This window comes from Aspergillus tubingensis (genome assembly GCF_013340325.1).
Source record: "Aspergillus tubingensis WU-2223L DNA, scaffold_9, whole genome shotgun sequence".
Classification (NCBI taxonomy): domain Eukaryota; kingdom Fungi; phylum Ascomycota; class Eurotiomycetes; order Eurotiales; family Aspergillaceae; genus Aspergillus; species Aspergillus tubingensis.
Window position 1 is genome coordinate 2,283,007 of NW_023336283.1, and position 17,310 is coordinate 2,300,316.

Consider the following 17,310-nt stretch of genomic DNA (forward strand, 5'->3'; position numbering starts at 1 on the left):
AAACCTACCACTAAGTATTCTGTTCATGCCAGCATCTTATCTGCTTCCACTAGTTTCCGACGCTGCTCTACGACACTTCGGATCATTCAAACCATAGATGCTTCAGTGACTATAATATGCACGCCCTTTTAGCATCCTGATATACCACATTCATACCAGTAGATCACCAAACCGAACAAGCACATGGCTTGATATCAAGCCCTTTCACACCATCAGCACCCAATCCAATACAAGCAAACCAAGACAAACCATCATAAGCAATCATATCAAATCAATCAAAGATCATATTCGTTCCAAATCCCATCAATTTATCAACCACAAACGTACAACTATAATACACCCTTCCCACACCCAATAAACCCAACCAACCAACCAACCCAATCCCCTCAACTCATTCCTTACCAGGAACAGGAACCTCCCCCTTCATCCAATCCGCAAACTCCTTTCTCTTCGCCTAAAATCCCCAACACATCAGCATAAGCTCAATACCCCCAATCCTCTACATCTGCAAGAAGGGAAGGGAAGGGAGAAAATAAACTCACCCTAACATCCCAAAACCCATACCGTTCCTCCAACCTCCGATACGGATTCCTCCCGCCACCCTCGCGCTCAATCTGACCCGCCCATTCACTCCAACTAATCGGCTTGAGCTTTTCTGCGCCGAGGACAAGTCCCGCCGAGACGAGGACTAGTGATGCGAGGGCTTCGATGACGATGTCGAGCGGAAGGGCGGTGCCGCCGCTTGCTGTGCTTGCGGTGTTGCTGTACAGGATGGTGTGTTCGTGGGCGGAGTAGCCTCTAAATTATTTATACGTATGCCTTGTTAGTGATCTGATATGATGTGGTGTAAAGTGGAGAGATCAATGTAGGTAGGGTGTGTTCAACGTACGCATGGGCGAGCAGGACGAGGCCGAAGAGTGTGATAATGCGGGAGATGAATCCCATTTTGGTTTCTTTCTTCTGTAACTAATCTTGTTGAGGTAATTCAGAAGTAATGGGTACTAGAAAAGGTATTGGTTTCGGAGTGGTGGACGGTGACTGTGGTCGAGATTGGCTCGCTCGTGAGCTTTGGAGTCCGGACGGTCTATCAGTTGCAGCTTACCTAGTTGGTGGTTAGTGGTTAGCTAGCTGTATGTAGTAGTCTGCGCAACTGAGTTCTACGGTGGACCAATGGAACCTCTTCTGCACTTGGCAAAGAATTTCAGGTCCGGATTGACCGACCGGCCACTCCCCCGCCAAAGGCCCAACCAGGTTTTGATTGAATTGGGCAGCATTTCATTTGTTCAGGTCATCCCACTTGGTGTGGTTTCTACTATTAGGAGGGGTAAAACTACTGATCTACGGAAATATCTGCTACATCTGCACCAGTAGTGTATTAATTGGGTATTTTTGATTTTTGGTATTCGTTATGCCGAGGGGTGTCCCCAGTCGGCTTGGGTTATTCAAGTTCATGACAGTATATTTCCGTGGGATAGCATAAGAAAATCCATCATCACGCCATTTATCTTCATCATTAAACAACGTTCCGCTTACAGCTTCTGCATGGCAGCAACATCGGTGGACTGGACGTGGTCCTCGTCCTCCTCGATCTGAGCCTGGAGCTCGTCGAGGGAGACCTTCTCGTCCTCGACGACAAGGTTGATCTGGAGCTTCTTGATACCGAAACCAACGGTAACGAACTTGGAGGCACCCCAGACGAGACCGTCGATCTCGATGGCACGGACGTTGGCCTCCATCTCCTCAAGGTTGGTCTCATCATCTGTGACTGGTTAGAATCATACACAACTAATGCGATATATGGAGATGAAACATACCCCAAGGCTTAACCTCAAGAGTCACCAGGGACTTGGCAACGGGCTTGGGCTTGGCCTCCTTCTTCTTGCGGTACTCAGCAAGGCGAGCCTCACGCTCCTTGACGACCTCCGGGTCCTCCTCCTCCTCATCGGAGCCGAAGAGGTCCATGTCGTCGTCGTCGTTGGCAGCCTTGGGGTTGGTGGGCAGCTCAGTGGACTCAGGGCCGTAGGCAGTGTAGGGCTTGGAGGCATCGCCGGGGAGGGTGGCGTGCTCAGCCTCGAAAGAGGCGATGTTCTTGTACCAGCGAGCAGCGTGGGGGTACTTCTCGGCGTCAGGGGCACCGGAGAAGGCCTTGAAGGTCACGACATCGGCCTGGGAGGGAGCATCGCTATATTCCAGTTAGCTTTGTGCCACCATCATCGCTAGCGAAGGTATTCATGAATGACGGAAAACAGAAAGCAAAGAAGAATTTTTCCAAGTAATCAGAAGCGCGATTTCTCGCATTGTGTTTAATCTTGCAGCGGGGTCTTAAGCCGCCTCATAAACACGGACCAATTTCTTTTCATCATGCAAACAAGGAAGAATCTTTCAAAGGCACCAAAGCAAAAGGGGAGGGGGGAAGGATCCCTAAAGGTGTGCCTTACCCAACAATGTAGCTCCTGGTAGCCAGGTAGTTGTTGGCAACTGAGGGGTACCATTAGTTACTGCTGAGAGCAGATTGGAAAGGGAAATGATGAAAAAGAAAGGGAAAGTGTGAACATACGGGTAAGGCCGGCTTCGGAGGCAAGATCAGTGAAACCCATTGTGAATGTGTGTCTGGGGGATGTGTGTGGTGAGTAGAAGGAAAGGAGAAGAAAAGGAGGAATAAATAGGAGGGGAAAGGTGTTCTGAAGTATTTTTTCAGCGGAGGGTCCGAGTAGTGAAATTTTTCGGCGGCACCAACTGAGCCCCTCATTCCGGTCGGTCATGTGACCACACGGTGACGGAGCTAGCTGGCCCTTTTGGGGGAGCTTCCGCCACTCATCGTTCGTCGTGCGGTGGAGCCTTCGAGAAGCCTCGCGACGCCTGTGAGGCAATCGGCTGGCCGCCTGTCCCGGCGAGGTATATAGGTTGCCCCAGCTATATCGGGAGCTCGATTGAAGATCTGCAGTGTTGTACCTTTTGCTTTCACACCCAACTGTGCACACGGTCGGCTGTTTGATCATGTCGTCAAGGTTACAACTCGCTCGGGGTCGACTTCTCCGACCATCCTCCCTACCGTCATCGAACCGCCTTCTTCAACCTTCTCAGGCATTGCGTCTACTTGCGCCCACCCGGATCACGAATGTCGCCCGGCTCCCGTCCGTCTTGCCTGTACGCACTTATGCCAATGGTCGCCCTCATCCTCCCGGAGGTACCCATCGCATGAATCTTGGTGGTGAACCAGAAAAGTCGGCCTTGGAACAATTCGGTGTCGACCTCACAGCCAGGGCTAAGGCAGGCAAGTTGGACCCGGTCATTGGACGTGATGCCGAAATCCATCGCACCATTCAGGTTCTCTCCAGGCGAACGAAAAACAATCCCGTTCTGATCGGAGCTGCGGGTACCGGAAAGACTGCTGTCTTGGAGGGTTTGGCGCAGAGAATTGTTCAAGGAGACGTTCCCGAGAGCATTAAGGACAAACGTGTTATTTCTCTGGATCTGGGGTCTCTCATTGCTGGTGCTAAATTCAGAGGTGACTTCGAAGAACGGTTGAAATCTGTCCTTAAGGAGGTCGAGGATGCGCAAGGGGGTGTGATCCTCTTCATTGATGAGCTTCATACCTTGCTTGGCTTGGGAAAGGCCGAAGGCAGTATCGACGCCAGCAACCTTCTGAAACCGGCATTGTCTCGCGGTGAGCTACAATGCTGTGGCGCTACGACTTTGAACGAATACAGATTGATTGAGAAGGACGTGGCTTTGGCTAGACGGTTCCAGCCTATCCAGGTTGGGGAGCCCTCGGTTGCCGCTACTATATCCATCTTGCGTGGTATCAAGAACAAGTATGAAGTGCACCATGGTGTACGAATCACGGATGGCGCTTTGGTGGCGGCAGCAACTTACAGCAACCGATACATCACCGACCGATTTCTTCCCGATAAGGCTATCGATCTGGTCGACGAAGCGGCATCCGCCTTGCGACTACAGCAGGAGTCGAAGCCCGATGTGATTAGAGAGCTTGATCGCGATATCACTACCATCCAAATTGAGCTGGAGTCACTTCGCAAGGAGACCGATGTCAGTAGCCGCGAAAGAAGAGACAAACTACAGGAAGATCTGAAGGTTAAACAAGAAGAAGCGAGAAAACTCACCGAGGTATGGGAGAAGGAGAAATCGGAAATCGAAGAGCTCAAGCGCGCCAAAGAGGAGCTGGAGCGTGCTCGCTTCGAGTTAGAGAAAGCTCAAAGAGAAGGAGACTTTGCAAAGGCGGGTGAACTGAGATATGCCACCATTCCTACTCTCGAAGCCAAACTTCCCAAAGAGGGTGAAGAACAAGCCACAAAGGCCCAGACTAGTCTCATCCACGACTCAGTCACCGCTGATGATATTGGAAACGTAGTCTCTCGGACTACTGGCATCCCTGTCAACAAGCTAATGGCCGGTGAGGTGGAGAAGCTCATCAAAATGGAAGACACTCTACGTCGATCCGTTCGTGGGCAGGATGAGGCTCTTTCTGCAGTTGCAAATGCCGTGCGCATGCAAAGAGCTGGCCTTAGTGGCGAGAACCGGCCCCTCGCCTCGTTCATGTTCCTCGGTCCTACGGGTGTTGGCAAGACAGAGCTCTGCAAAAAGATGGCTGAGTTCTTGTTCTCCACGGAGACGGCTGTTGTTCGGTTCGACATGAGCGAGTTCCAAGAAAAGCACACTATTAGTCGCTTGATCGGCTCTCCAGCCGGGTACGTTGGATACGATGACGCCGGTCAACTTACAGAGGCCGTGAGGAGGAAGCCCTACGCGGTTCTGCTATTTGATGAGTTCGAGAAGGCGCATCGCGACATCTCTGCTTTGCTCCTGCAAGTCCTTGATGAGGGTTTCCTCACAGATTCTCAGGGCCACAAGGTTGACTTCAGGAATACTCTCATTGTTTTAACATCGAACCTCGGTGCCGACATTCTTGTCGGTGCCGATCCTTTACACCCCTACAAGGAAGGTGGTGATAACGAGCTTGCGCCTGAAACAAAAAAGTCGGTTATGGATGTCGTACAATCGGCCTATCCGCCAGAGTTTCTCAACCGTATCGACGAATTCATCATTTTCAAGAGGCTGTCCCGCGACGCTCTGAGGGATATTGTTGACATCAGAGTGAAGGAGCTGCAATCACGTCTCGACGACCGCCGAATGATTCTGAAGGTTGATGACGAGATCAAAGACTGGCTTTGCGAGAAGGGATACGATCCCAAATACGGAGCCCGGCCCCTTAACCGCTTAATCGCCAAAGAAATCGGCAACAAGCTGGCTGATAAGATCATTCGCGGCGAAGTCACGTCCGGGCAAACTGCTCGTGTCACGTTCAATGCCGACAAGAGTGGACTTGCAGTGGCAGCAGAAGCTCCGGTGGCGACAGAAACTGAAAGTTCCTAAGATTCATTATGCACTTTGCTCTTTCTAATATTTAGGAATTCGGCGCTATTGTCTGGAAAAGGTGTTAAGATGATGACCTTGTATGACTTGATCTCTACTCTTACTCATGTATCATAGCATTATCAGTGTATCATAAGTGACGACTAAATTGTACATATTTACTATAGAATTTCCATTCCGTTATTATTCCGTTATTATCCTCGGTGTTGTAAATTCTCGGGGCTGTCACTTGATCTGGTAAAGTAATGCCGCTTTGAAGGCGTGTTCTCCCAACTCCCGCGCCTCATAGGATGTACCTCCTAGCAGACACTTGCTCAGTCTGAAAGCTTTATGGAGCCACGAACGAAAAGAAAACGTACGACACATCCCCGACATGTCAATTCTTTCAATCCCTCATCCAATCATGACGATTTTCCACGACCGAGGACTCCAGGCAACTTGCCTCCCACTTCACAAGAGACACTAAGAGCAAGAGCACCTCCCTCTTACAATGCTGAGCAGTTTCAACCTGATAGTGCCATGATTGAATACTCCATCGATGACGAATTCGAACAAGTTGTAGTGGCAGTGGATATGAGAGATTCAGGGACTGTCGGATGTTCCTATTATTCTGCGCTGGAAGAGAAACTATACCTCCTAGGCGATCTACGGCATTCCAGTGAGAATATAATCGACAGTTGTTTGTCTGACCTTCTCCGTTACCATGCTTCAGCGGCTAACGAGTCTGAAGTGGTCCTCCAGACGAAGCCTACAGTACTCTTGATATCTCCCCGTGTGGATCCAAACAACCTGCAAGAAAGACCATGGGATGAACAAATTAGCGGTTAGCGGAGCATCGTTTTGCTGTTTCATTAGAATTGGACATATCTGATATTTGCAGATACACACTCCTATGTCCCCTACCAACTCGACGTCCGTCCATCGCAAGAATTCAACTATTTCAATGCAAAGAACAAACTGATTGCTTTAGAGATATCTTCAAGACATGAGCATCGCATCAAGTTCTTCGTGCCACACAGTGGGTTAGTTGACGGTGAACAATTAGATACTGAGAATCTGGACCTCACATTGCAGGAAGGCAAGCTTCTGCATGTGTCCGGCTCCATCGATATGGAAAATACAGTGACGATTGGATGTGCTGGTGCCATACTCGCTTATCTACAAAGACGTCGAGCTTCCATGTCGATGTTCAACGAGAGAGCCTCTGGAATCTTCAGAGTATCATCCGTGGAAATGTTCACTCTAAGCGGAACTATGTAAGTCTTCATCCTCTCTGCAACAGCGAGGCATTCGTTCACAGCGAAGTAGGTTTGTCAACGGCAGAACCTTACTTTCGCTCCAAATTATGGAATCTGAGACTCATCCCAGCATGGTGAATCAGGGCCCAGGGAAAAAGTCAACGTCATCAAAGGAAGGGCTTTCAGTTTATGGTCTCTTCCAGCGCTTTGCATCTACACCACAAGGAAGAAATAGATTAAAGCAGATGTTCCTCCGACCGAGCGTGGAACTTGACGTTATCAATGAGCGACATTCCTTTATCAGTATGTATCATAGGGCGGACAATTTTAATCCATTGGACAAGATGGTCAAGGGCTTGAAGCACATTAAGAACCTCCAATACGCGATGATCAACCTTCGAAAGGGCATCAGTACCGGAAGCGGGAAGATTATGGGGTTCAAGGCGACTGTGTGGGCTACTTTACTGGCCGTATGTCATAACATTCTCCTTGTGGGGATGCCTGGCTAATATGGCATAAGTTTGCTTTCTATGGAGTTGACGTCCACGACGCTCTACGGGAGACTTCAGATGGTGCTAATCTGGCTCTCCATAACAAGGTCCTCATCGGATTCGCTCACTCGAAAGTCGACTAACCATGTTACAGGCGCTACGTGCTTTCGAAGCAGCTCAATTGTACAAAGTCGGAAGAATGATACAAGAAATAGTATGCACAATACTTCTCACCGAAATCAACCGATTCTGACTATATCAGGTCGACATTGATAGCTCTGAGGAACAGGGCAGAACGGTTGTGAAACCTGGAATAGACAGGGAGCTGGATCGCATAAAGGACAGGTATGACGGTATGAACAGCCTTTTAAAGCAGGTTGCGATAGAGATAGCGACGACCATTCCCGAGAGTTACGACATAGATGTCAATGTCATTTACTTCCCGCAACTCGGTTTCAACATTGCGGTTCCACTCAATGAGACGGGAGACGCCGCTTACAGGGGCGTTGAAGACGAGTGGGAACTCATATTCTTCACAGAGAACAGAGCTTATTTTAAGGATGTCAGGATGAGGGAGATGGATGAGAAATTAGGTGACATCTATGGCCTAATCTGTGGTTTGTCTTCGGTTTTCGATGCGCTATTGTGGCCAATGCAGCTGATAGCCTTATTAGAGAAGGAGATCGAGATAGTTTATGATCTCGCGCAAAGGGTACTTCAATATGAGACGGTGCTTTTGGAAGCATCAGATATATGTGGGCAAATAGACAGGTAAAAGATGGATGCCGACGATTGACGAGATTATCTTACCTGTGACAGTCTTCTTGCAATGGCTCAAGCGGCTAGCTTTTACAAATTGGTGCGCCCTAAGATGGTGGAAGGAGATGTTATCAAGATCAGAGGCGGCAGGTAAGATAATTGGCGCGTTAGCGTGGCCAGAGAGCTAATACAAGGGTAGACACATCCTACAGGAGCTTACGGTTTCGTCTTATGTGCCCAATAATACCTTCTTGGTTGGTAGAAGGACACAGGGAGAGCCGTTGGGGTCTCTTCACTTGACATCCCACCCACACGAAAGTGACTATGGACCAAGCATGCTACTACTTACAGGGCCGAATTATTCTGGGAAGAGCGTATACATGAAGCAGGTGAGCTCCTTCCCCGGCATCCATTTATACTAGCTAATGAAGTGCTATGCAGGTAGCTCTCATTGTCTACCTAGCGCAGGTGGGAAGGTATGTAACGCCTAGTTCGAACGATTCAAGGCTATTATACTCAACGGTATAGCTTTGTGCCAGCTGAAAGTGCAGAGCTTGGAATCGTCGACAAAATCCTGGTCAAGTCAAACACTCAAGATAGCGTCTCCCAGGTAAGCTGGTGAGTCGACTATTATACTAAGAAATCTAACTTGTGTCACAGATACAAAGTACCTTCATGAACGATCTGCAGCAGCTATCCTTTGACCTGAAGCAGGTAACCGGCCGTAGTCTGCTGTTGATAGATGAATTCGGCAAAGGCACCAATGAGAATGGTTCATATACCTGCATGCCCGAATAAACAGCTAGAATCTGACTCTCTTAGACGGCATCGGACTGGCATGTGGAGTCCTTGAACATTTACTAAATCGCGAAGATGCGCCCAAAGTCATAGCTGCAACACATTTTCATGAGATTCTCGCGAACGGATATCTCAAACCTAGACCGCAATTACAACTCGGCCACATGGAGGTTCGTGTACATGAAGAACCCAATGAGGCTGAAGACCAGATCACCTATCTCTATAAGTATAGCGCCAACCCTCGCACGACGAACATAAGCAGGAGACACTAACACGCATGGCATAGTTTCCGCCTTGGACGAAGCGATCAAAGCTTTGGGACAATGTGCGTTCTGGAAGAATTGAGAACCCTGAGTTATGCTCTGACTGAGCACGATACAGATGCGCCGCGATGAATGGTATCAGTCAGACAATTGTCGATCGAGCAGACGAAATTGCCTCACTATCTGCTCGTGGTGAAAATCTGATTGCCGCTTGCGCTGTCCTTTCGGCTCAAGAAACGCAGGCTCTGGATGATGCAGTAGGATATACTTTGTCTATCTACTTCTCCGTCCCCGATTGAGAAACGAAAGGCTAACTGGTTATGTTTCAAGGGCAGGTTAGCGAGGGAGTTCTTGTCGTTGGATCTGTCTGCGCCTTGTGATGTTAAGTTGATGAGAGATCGACTGGAGAAATTGTTCGACGGATCTGGTGCGGGTTCTTGACTGCCAACCGAGATTAGTATATATTTATCTTGACCCGGACGGATAACGGTCCACCCCTGCAACTACTTACTGCCAGTTACAGTACTATCCGGTGCCTTTATGGCCTTCTTTAATTCAATGCTTTATGCTACGGCCAGTCTACTTTACTAGTGGAAGCTGACTTCAGCAATATCATCAACAGTCAGACAAAAGTTTGTATCATCGGGAAGAAATTATCTATATACACACAAAGACCCATTTTCGCACACATTGAACGCCCGTAATGTATGTCTCCAATTGTGCTACCGCAGTACCAAGAAACAGAACCAGAAGAACTAGAATCAGAGCTTAACACTCTTAACAACGTTCTTCTTGATACCCGTAAGTTCACCACCATATCCACCACGACCTTCACCACCCTTGTATACCTGGCGAATACTGCCGAGCTTCTTCTTCTTCTCCTCGAATCTCTTTCTCTTCTTGACACGAGGGTTGCGAGAGTCCTTGCTGCGCTTGGGTGCAAGACCCTTGTTCTTCTCGATCTGGTAGGTGATGGCACGCTTGCCATCGGGTCCGACCTGTTCCTGGATCTCAACGTGACCGCCTTCACGAGCCGCAGCAGCGTAGGCCTCGGCGCGTGCCTTCTTGTCGTCCTTGCGCTGCTTGCCGCGAGCCGCGACCATGTCGTAGTAGTCGTCATCGTCGGACCCTTCGTCGCCGCGGAGCTGCTTGGCGACCCGGTGGTCTTCCTCATCACTGTCGCCGCCTAGCTGCTCGGAGTCCTTCAGTTTCTGTTTACCACGTCTCTCGGCTTCGGCGTTCAGGCGGGCTTGGCGGTCCCTCAGACGCTCACGGTAAGGTAGATCTGCATCACCACCTGCGTCACGACCGGCTGCGTTACGCTTGTTGGCTTTCTGGGCGAGTTGAGATGTGTAGAACCGGAGAGAGCGCTTCTGCTTGGCCTTCTCTTCGGCTTCCTTGGCTGTGAGGGCGTCTTCGTCACCGAAGTCGGAGTCGTCGGCTTCCTTGGTCGACTTGGTCTTCTGGGCAGCGCGTTTCTTGCTCGATCCGGAAACGAGCTTCGACAGGTCGGCGAGGTTGGCTTCGGTCTGTCGGAGTCGCTCTGCTCGTCGTGCCTCTGCCTCGGCTTGTGCTGCTTCGGCGGCGCGCTGTGCCTTGGATACCTTCTCTGCCTTCTTCTTGTTCTTCTTGGAAGTTTGCTCCTCGCCCTTCTTGCTCTTTTGCTTGGGCGTGGGTGCGTCGGCCATGATTTCGTCAACTTCGGAGTCGTCCTCGGCTTCGGATGCCTCCGGCTCGGGTTCACTGAGGTTCTTGACGGTCTCCCAGAGTTTTCTGAACTTGACTAGGGATCCCATTATGGGGTGGGCTCGTAGCTGAGCAGGCGATAGTGGAGCAGGCTTGCCGGAGTCGTCGGTGGAAGAGGTCAGGAGCATAAAGTACATGCCGATCGTACCAAGGTAAGCGGACAGAGCGCGGAACTTGACGACGGTAACCGGTGCGGATTCCGGAGCATCTTCGGAGTCATCGTTGGCATTGAAGCTTTGAGCGGCCTTGGCGAGGGCCTGATGCGTGGACTGGAGGTCGGCGAAGTCTTTCGCTAGGGGCTCGAACTCGGGATATCTGGACTTGAGTATCTTCAATTTCTCCTCTTCGCTCATATCTTCCGTAATCTCCAGTTGCGGGAGAACCTCTGTCACCTCACCGCCATCCTCTGCATCCTTCTGGTCCTTGCCGGATTCGACCCATTCAGATTCGTCGAAGCCGAAGTCTTCCTCATTGATGGCCTGTAGATGCTTCTGCTGAAGTCGCTTAGCTTCCTCCTCCTCTTCAAGAGCGTCTGCTTCCGTTTCGATCTGATCCGCACTGTAAAGATCCTTCTTGGAAGAGCCCCAAGCGGCGATACCTTCCTCGTCGTCTTCAGATCCCGGACTGCCGCCGCGCTTCGACTTGGATTTTGACTGAACACCATCCATGTCGTCCTCATCGTAGTCATCGCCTTCGTCAAAGTCTTCCTCATCATCAAGATCTAGATCATCCTCGTCGTCCTCGTCATCGTATCCCATGATTTCTTCGTCCGATGCCTGGAGAAGCTCCTCTAAAAGCGTATCCCGTTAGTTGAACATATCCACAGAATGCGCTTTGTGCAACCAACCTTCCTCAGCCACCCTCCGACGTCTCTTTGCTTCCGGCGCCTCTTCCAGCAGGATCTGGTCGCGACCGGTCTGGAACTCATCCTCCGAATCATCGAATCGCTCCTCAATGTGGAATTTGGACGGGCCATGCTTGTCCGCCTTAGGGGCCGCAGGGCGACCACCAGCCTTTCTCTTTTTACCCATGATAAATTGCGTATGAGGGAGTAAGAGGTAGAATTGCTAGTACGGACCAAATCCTCCGCAGCGAATCGATAAACTTTCGCAATAAAAATTTGGGAGGGACACTCTCACCGCCCGGCAGACACTAGTCCCCAATTGGGTGTTTGCACCGTTTGGTGGGCCCATGTTCCGCGGAGGATCGCGCCTTCCTATCTGGAACTGTTCCTATCATCTTTCCGAAAAAGCAACAAGAATACCGCTTCCTTCTCTCCTCATCGGCCATTGTCCCAGAACAGGAAGCCTCGAACAGCCCCAGACATTTGTCATTTCTTTCCTCTCCCCCAAAGTCCTTTCTCTTTCTTCTTTCCTATGCATTCTCTGATACCCACCACCTTTTACGACTCTTCCCCGACTACGCTGGGAATTTATACCATTCTTTGCGGACTATTCCTATACTCTGCTAGCAAAATGTTCGGATTCGGTCGTAACCAGTTCGTCGTTCAGGGCAGGGTATGTTTCCATTGTTCCCTCCAACTTCTTGCCCGTGGCATAGTCGGTTAACCTCTTCTTTAGACCGTTGTTATCACGGGAGGTTCGGAGGGGATGGGCAAGGCCGTGGCTTGCCAGCTTGCAGAGAAGGGTGCCAATGTTGTGCTCGTCGCACGCACGGAGTCGAAGCTCCAGGATGCCGTTGAGACTGTCAAGGTAAGTTGACGTTTGGTCTCAGGGTGAATTTCAGCTAATTCATAATGTTCTTAAAGGGTGCCGCGGCTGAGGCCGAGCGACAGAGATTCCACTACATCTGTGCAGACCTGACCAATGCTGCCGAGTGTGACCGTGTCATGGCCGAAGTCACCGAATGGAACCACGGACAATCCCCCGATATCGTATGGTGCTGTGCAGGATACTGCAGTCCCGGCTTCTTTGCAGAGACCCCCGTTCAGACATTGAGGGACCAAATGGATACGGTGTACTGGACAGCTGCCAACACTGCTCATGCAATCTTGAGACGGTGGCTTGTACCCATTACTCCCAGCCAGCAAATGCCGCTACCTCCTAGACACCTCATCTTCACATGCTCTACCCTCGCATTCGTGCCCATTGCTGGTTATGCCCCTTACTCACCTGCCAAAGCTGCAATTCGCTCATTGTCTGATACTCTCAGCCAAGAAATTGAGATGTACAACGGTTCTCGCGCCGACAAGTGCCGCTCGGAGGCTCCAGCTACGGACGTCAAGATCCATACCGTCTTCCCCATGGGCATTCTCAGCCCTGGATTCGACAACGAACAGAAGCTCAAGCCGGATTTGACCAAGAAGCTGGAGGCTGCTGATAAGCCACAGACACCTAGAGAAGTTGCAAACATTGCGATCAAGGCCCTGGAGAGGGGTGAGTACATGATCACCACGATGTTCGTTGGCGATGTCATGAAGGGATCAGCGCTCGGAGGCAGCCAGCGGAACTCCTTCATTAAGGATACGTTCACTGGCTGGCTCAGCAACTTGTTGTTCTTGCATGTGAGCCCCGATCTCAGGAGACAGGCCTGGAGCTGGGGTGAGAAGCACGGCGTCCCTGGTCGCCGGAGAGAGTAATCGATGGGGGTCTTGCTATGCTTTGTGTGTCGTCGTTTGGTGTATGAGTTAGATACCCTGAGCGTGCCTCTTTATCCTTATGACCATTATCATGTTCGCCTGGAGTATCATGTACTGAAAAATCCCGATTGATCATTAATTTCAACATCATCATTGTTCCACTGTCTTTAGTTTCTAGTTTGACGGCCAGGCTCCATAGGCTGTACTGTAATCTCGGATATCAGAGCAGGGATTGAAACGTCTGTAGAACGGAGAGGCGTAGACCAATGGCGATACACTCGCAACGAACGAAGCCTTTGAAGCTACTTGTAGGTCTGGAACCTCCAACGGATGCTTGAATGGGTCCTTTGTCCGCCGCCGAAAATAGCCGCAGAGTTGACAAAGCGAGGCGCCATTTTAGGGCTAGTGGGTCGTGACGTCGGGCGGCTGCTGCAGGCACTTTGCTCTTCCATTGTTCCTGCGGCTGTCTTTCACTTCGATAACCACAAAACTTTCTTCTACTTTGCGCCTTTGTCCCTAGTCCCACTATATAAGATGCGCCTGCGAAAGCATGCAAGGGGATGCTAGATACTGTGATCCTACCGCCAGATCGTTATTCTTCAGAACCCTCAATAGCTCCCAATCGCCGTCGACACCATGAATCGGGTCTTGGCTCTCCCAGCTCTGTTCTTCTGTCTCTTCACCTACACCCCTTCCTACACCACCTTTAATTTGATCTTCTTTTATATGACATGGACGACTCTCATCCTGTCGCATTCCCCATTCAAGGTTGAGCTGTTCGGCTCCATAGGCGTGCGACTGCTGTTCTATATCCTCCCCTCGGCGCTGCTCTTTCTATTCGATGCGCTTGTCCCCTCCGCCGCCGTCCTGCTCAAGGCGCATGGTGAACACGGTCTCCCGACTGGAAGCAAGCGACGAGGAGTCCGGGGTCGAGAGCTCAAAGTCGTAGGATGGTCATTCCTCAACATTTTCATAAGCATCGCCGTGCAAGCTACCATCGAAACTCTTCGCATCGGGTATTTCAATACGCGCAGTGCCCTCAAAGTATCCTTCTCGATCCCGATCATACCATGGAACATTGCCTTCCATCTCGCCTGTGTCCTACTACTCCGAGAGGTAAATTCTGTCTCGAAATGTTTACACTTCCAATGTGTTGGCGATCAGCCGCAACGACACTCACTAATCACGCGCGCGCAACTCCCAGATCCTCGCATACACCATCCACCGCTTCATCCTCCATAACGACAAATACCGCATCACGCGCTACATCTCCTCCCTCCACCAAACCTGGTACCACTCGCTTCACGCGCCCTACCCTTCCACCGCCCATTACGACCACCCTATTCCCTACCTCCTCGGTAATGCCGTCCCCACATTACTCCCCGCCGTCTTCCTCCGCCTCCACATGATCACCTACGCCATGTACATGAGCATCGTCTCGCTGGAAGAGACTCTCGCTTACTCCGGATACTCTGCCATGCCGATGGACTTCTTCCTCCTGGGCGGGATCGCTCGCCGAGTAGAGAAGCATCTTTTGAATCGCGCGGCCGGGAATTTTGGCCCGTGGGGTATTGCGGATTGGTTTTGTCAGACTACAATTAGCGAAGAGGAGGGTGAGGCGCTGATCACCGAGACAGAAGATGAGGGTGATGAGCCTACGCCCGTTCTTAGGGGGAAGGAGATTTTTGAGGCCAAGGTGCAGGAGGCTTTGGATTCGCACGCTAAGAAGACGCAGAGGAAGCATAAGAAGAAGTTGAGGCAGTTGTTGTGAGGCGGTGTGGGGAGATATATATTTTGTTGTTAAGTATATCTTTGGTATGTGGGGTTGGTTGGTTCATTGTTATGTGCTTATGGATCATGTAATTTATGATGTGATGCTATTTCTGATGTATGTGCGCAATATGGGTTATATTGTCTGGCAGGGAGTTTGGTTCGACGTGGTTGGGATTGTCCTGGTGTTTCATAGAGGAGCTGCTATTTATCCAGTATTTTTTGGAATGTTATCGTTATCAGTGTGAATGTGAAAGTGCATGTGGGGCTGGGGTTGCATTCGGAATCCCGGCAATGTCCAGTTGCCAATAGATAAGTAGTGGCAATAGTCGATACACACACAAAGTATACTACCTAGTACTATCATACCGTCATGCATCATAGATATGAATGATCAACTACAACTTGATCTAGCCCGGAAGAATAGTAGTGGATCGTCGATATAATAAAAATGCCCAATTCTTTTGATATTTTTCCGCCCGAACCTGATATTGAAAGATATTGGAATAGTCGTAGTGAACAGAGTGTAGTAACATAAAATTGAACAGCTGGAAATGGTATTCTTCTTTTTTTCTTTTCATTTCGGCTCAAAGTTATCGACTGCAAGAAGGGGGGGTTGTGCAAACGGCCAGAATTGCTGGAGGAAGACAGTTCAGTTTTGGGGGGGAGATCAAGTATGAAATAACAACCGGTTTTTCCTTTCCTTTTTTAACCTCGGCATTAAAAAAAACCGCAATCCTAAGCAAACATGAGGCTCGAATCGAGTTACATATACTTCATGAGCTGTTTCCTCCTGCGACCCCCCTTTTCCTTTTGCAAGTGCCGGTTGTGGAGTTCGACCAGTTGCTTGCAAAAGATTGAAAAGGGAGTTTCTAGCCGCCGCCCCTCGCAGGACTCCTCCACAATAACTACCGAACCCGCGGCCGCCGCGTCACACATCTACCACTTCATCTCGTGGGGCTTGTCGCCGTTGCGGAGGCTGAAGGTGCTGGCCAGGTAGCTTCCGAGGAAAGCCTCCTTCTTGACGGAGGCGAGGATGGACTGGTCAACGGCCTTCTGGTCGCTAGCGCGAGCGCTGGCAACAACCTTCTTCTGTTGATTGAGAAAAATCGCTATATCAGTATTCATCCGGCCACTTCCGTAAAGGTTGGACTCCTCTCGGAGGAAGAGCCAAACCACGGGTGTGTATGTGCACATACCTGGGGCTTCTCTCCCTGCTTGAAGAAAGCCTCCTCGGTCTTCTTCTCGGCCTTCTTCTCCTTGGTGAAGTAGTCGGCAGCGGAGACCTTCTCGAGGGTCTGGGCGTCAACACCGCTGATGTCGATACGGGTGCTGGTGGCGATCACGTAACGAGCGTTGACACGGCGGAGGGGGACACCGTTGATCTTGAAGGGACCGGTGACGAGGAGAACACCCTGCTCGAGGTGCTTGAGGAGAACGACACGCTTTCCACGGAAGCGGCCGGCGAGGAGGATCAGAACGGTACCGGGCTGGAGGCTCTCGCGGACCTTAGCGGGACGGATAGCCTTGCGGACCTATATGTATATAAAATAACCATGTCAGAATGCCTGTTCCAATTCCTTCTTGCCCATTTCGAATTCCGGGGCCCCGATTTCTCCAAGATGCGATTTCCTTATCAACTCATGCGGTATAGAACACTGGCCCTGAATCTTTGACTTGTCCTCCAAATCTTCCGCTTTTTTATAAAGGAAGTTCAATCTTTCCCAAGACCAGCGCAAACCCGTCGCATTTGTTCATAACGAAACCGCATCTTTTTCCATCTCATTTTCTGGCTCTTGCACAGGGTGTGGTACTGACTTTCTTGGGCTGCGACTCGTCATCAACGGGGTACCATTTCTGGGCCTTCTGGGCCGGGTGAGGGACGGTCCTCTGGCCCTTTCCAAACTGCTTCGTCTGGCCAACAGTAGAGTCCGACATATTGGCTGCTGGGGACGAAGGTGGTCTGAAAAGAATGTAGGGGGAGGGTGGTGGTTGTCGACGGCGGGTGGTTGTTGGAGTTGATGTGTGACTTGCTACTTGCGCCCCAGGACGGGAAAGTGTGAGTTTGTGTGGACGCGAGCCCTAGCCGAAAGGCGCTAGTGCCGATTCGGCGCCCCTTTGATAGCGATAGCCCGATAACCGCTGCTTTTGTGGCCTCAGGCATAAAACATGTCTTTTTTGCCGTCCGCCTTTCCGGTCACCCGTAGATACCAATTCCGCAGAAACCCAAGCTCCCTTTAATCTTCATCACG

At 50.5% G+C, this 17,310-nt stretch overlaps 8 protein-coding genes across 8 annotated transcripts; 4 read left to right on the forward strand and 4 right to left on the reverse strand.

Annotated features, from left to right (window-relative positions):
• Positions 1–391: 391 nt before the first annotated feature.
• Positions 392–945, reverse strand: AtWU_08830 (membrane magnesium transporter family protein; the record flags this gene model as incomplete). The annotated part of the gene is made up of 3 exons (XM_035503938.1): positions 392–454; positions 543–798; positions 890–945. The coding sequence occupies 3 exons, from the start codon at positions 943–945 to the stop codon at positions 392–394; spliced, it is 375 nt and encodes a 124-aa protein (XP_035359831.1).
• A 153-nt stretch (positions 946–1,098) lies between these two features.
• On the reverse strand, positions 1,099–2,597 carry AtWU_08831 (translation elongation factor 1 subunit beta; the record flags this gene model as incomplete). The annotated part of the gene is made up of 5 exons (XM_035503939.1): positions 1,099–1,102; positions 1,534–1,759; positions 1,815–2,182; positions 2,439–2,478; positions 2,558–2,597. The coding sequence occupies 5 exons, from the start codon at positions 2,595–2,597 to the stop codon at positions 1,099–1,101; spliced, it is 678 nt and encodes a 225-aa protein (XP_035359832.1).
• A 400-nt stretch (positions 2,598–2,997) lies between these two features.
• Positions 2,998–5,394, forward strand: hsp78 (chaperone ATPase HSP78; the record flags this gene model as incomplete). The annotated part of the gene is made up of 1 exon (XM_035503940.1): positions 2,998–5,394. One exon carries the CDS (start codon positions 2,998–3,000, stop codon positions 5,392–5,394), a length of 2,397 nt encoding a protein of 798 aa, XP_035359833.1.
• Positions 5,395–5,913: 519 nt separating this feature from the next.
• AtWU_08833 (MutS family protein MSH5) lies at positions 5,914–9,384 on the forward strand (the record flags this gene model as incomplete). Its single annotated transcript, XM_035503941.1, has 17 exons — positions 5,914–6,073; positions 6,125–6,217; positions 6,275–6,650; positions 6,703–7,102; positions 7,153–7,230; positions 7,278–7,337; positions 7,386–7,740; positions 7,798–7,894; positions 7,943–8,032; positions 8,082–8,271; positions 8,324–8,358; positions 8,411–8,492; positions 8,543–8,654; positions 8,705–8,906; positions 8,967–9,005; positions 9,062–9,200; positions 9,274–9,384. The coding sequence occupies 17 exons, from the start codon at positions 5,914–5,916 to the stop codon at positions 9,382–9,384; spliced, it is 2,619 nt and encodes an 872-aa protein (XP_035359834.1).
• Positions 9,385–9,704: 320 nt separating this feature from the next.
• On the reverse strand, positions 9,705–11,720 carry AtWU_08834 (something about silencing 10 family protein; the record flags this gene model as incomplete). Its single annotated transcript, XM_035503942.1, has 2 exons — positions 9,705–11,479; positions 11,537–11,720. 2 exons carry the CDS (start codon positions 11,718–11,720, stop codon positions 9,705–9,707), a joined length of 1,959 nt encoding a protein of 652 aa, XP_035359835.1.
• A 444-nt stretch (positions 11,721–12,164) lies between these two features.
• Positions 12,165–13,288, forward strand: ksrA (3-dehydrosphinganine reductase; the record flags this gene model as incomplete). Its single annotated transcript, XM_035503943.1, has 3 exons — positions 12,165–12,206; positions 12,270–12,401; positions 12,458–13,288. 3 exons carry the CDS (start codon positions 12,165–12,167, stop codon positions 13,286–13,288), a joined length of 1,005 nt encoding a protein of 334 aa, XP_035359836.1.
• Positions 13,289–13,924: 636 nt separating this feature from the next.
• AtWU_08836 (sterol desaturase family protein) lies at positions 13,925–15,059 on the forward strand (the record flags this gene model as incomplete). The annotated part of the gene is made up of 2 exons (XM_035503944.1): positions 13,925–14,404; positions 14,493–15,059. The coding sequence occupies 2 exons, from the start codon at positions 13,925–13,927 to the stop codon at positions 15,057–15,059; spliced, it is 1,047 nt and encodes a 348-aa protein (XP_035359837.1).
• Positions 15,060–15,997: 938 nt separating this feature from the next.
• On the reverse strand, positions 15,998–16,996 carry AtWU_08837 (60S ribosomal protein eL6; the record flags this gene model as incomplete). The annotated part of the gene is made up of 3 exons (XM_035503945.1): positions 15,998–16,150; positions 16,258–16,593; positions 16,877–16,996. The coding sequence occupies 3 exons, from the start codon at positions 16,994–16,996 to the stop codon at positions 15,998–16,000; spliced, it is 609 nt and encodes a 202-aa protein (XP_035359838.1).
• Positions 16,997–17,310: the final 314 nt, after the last annotated feature.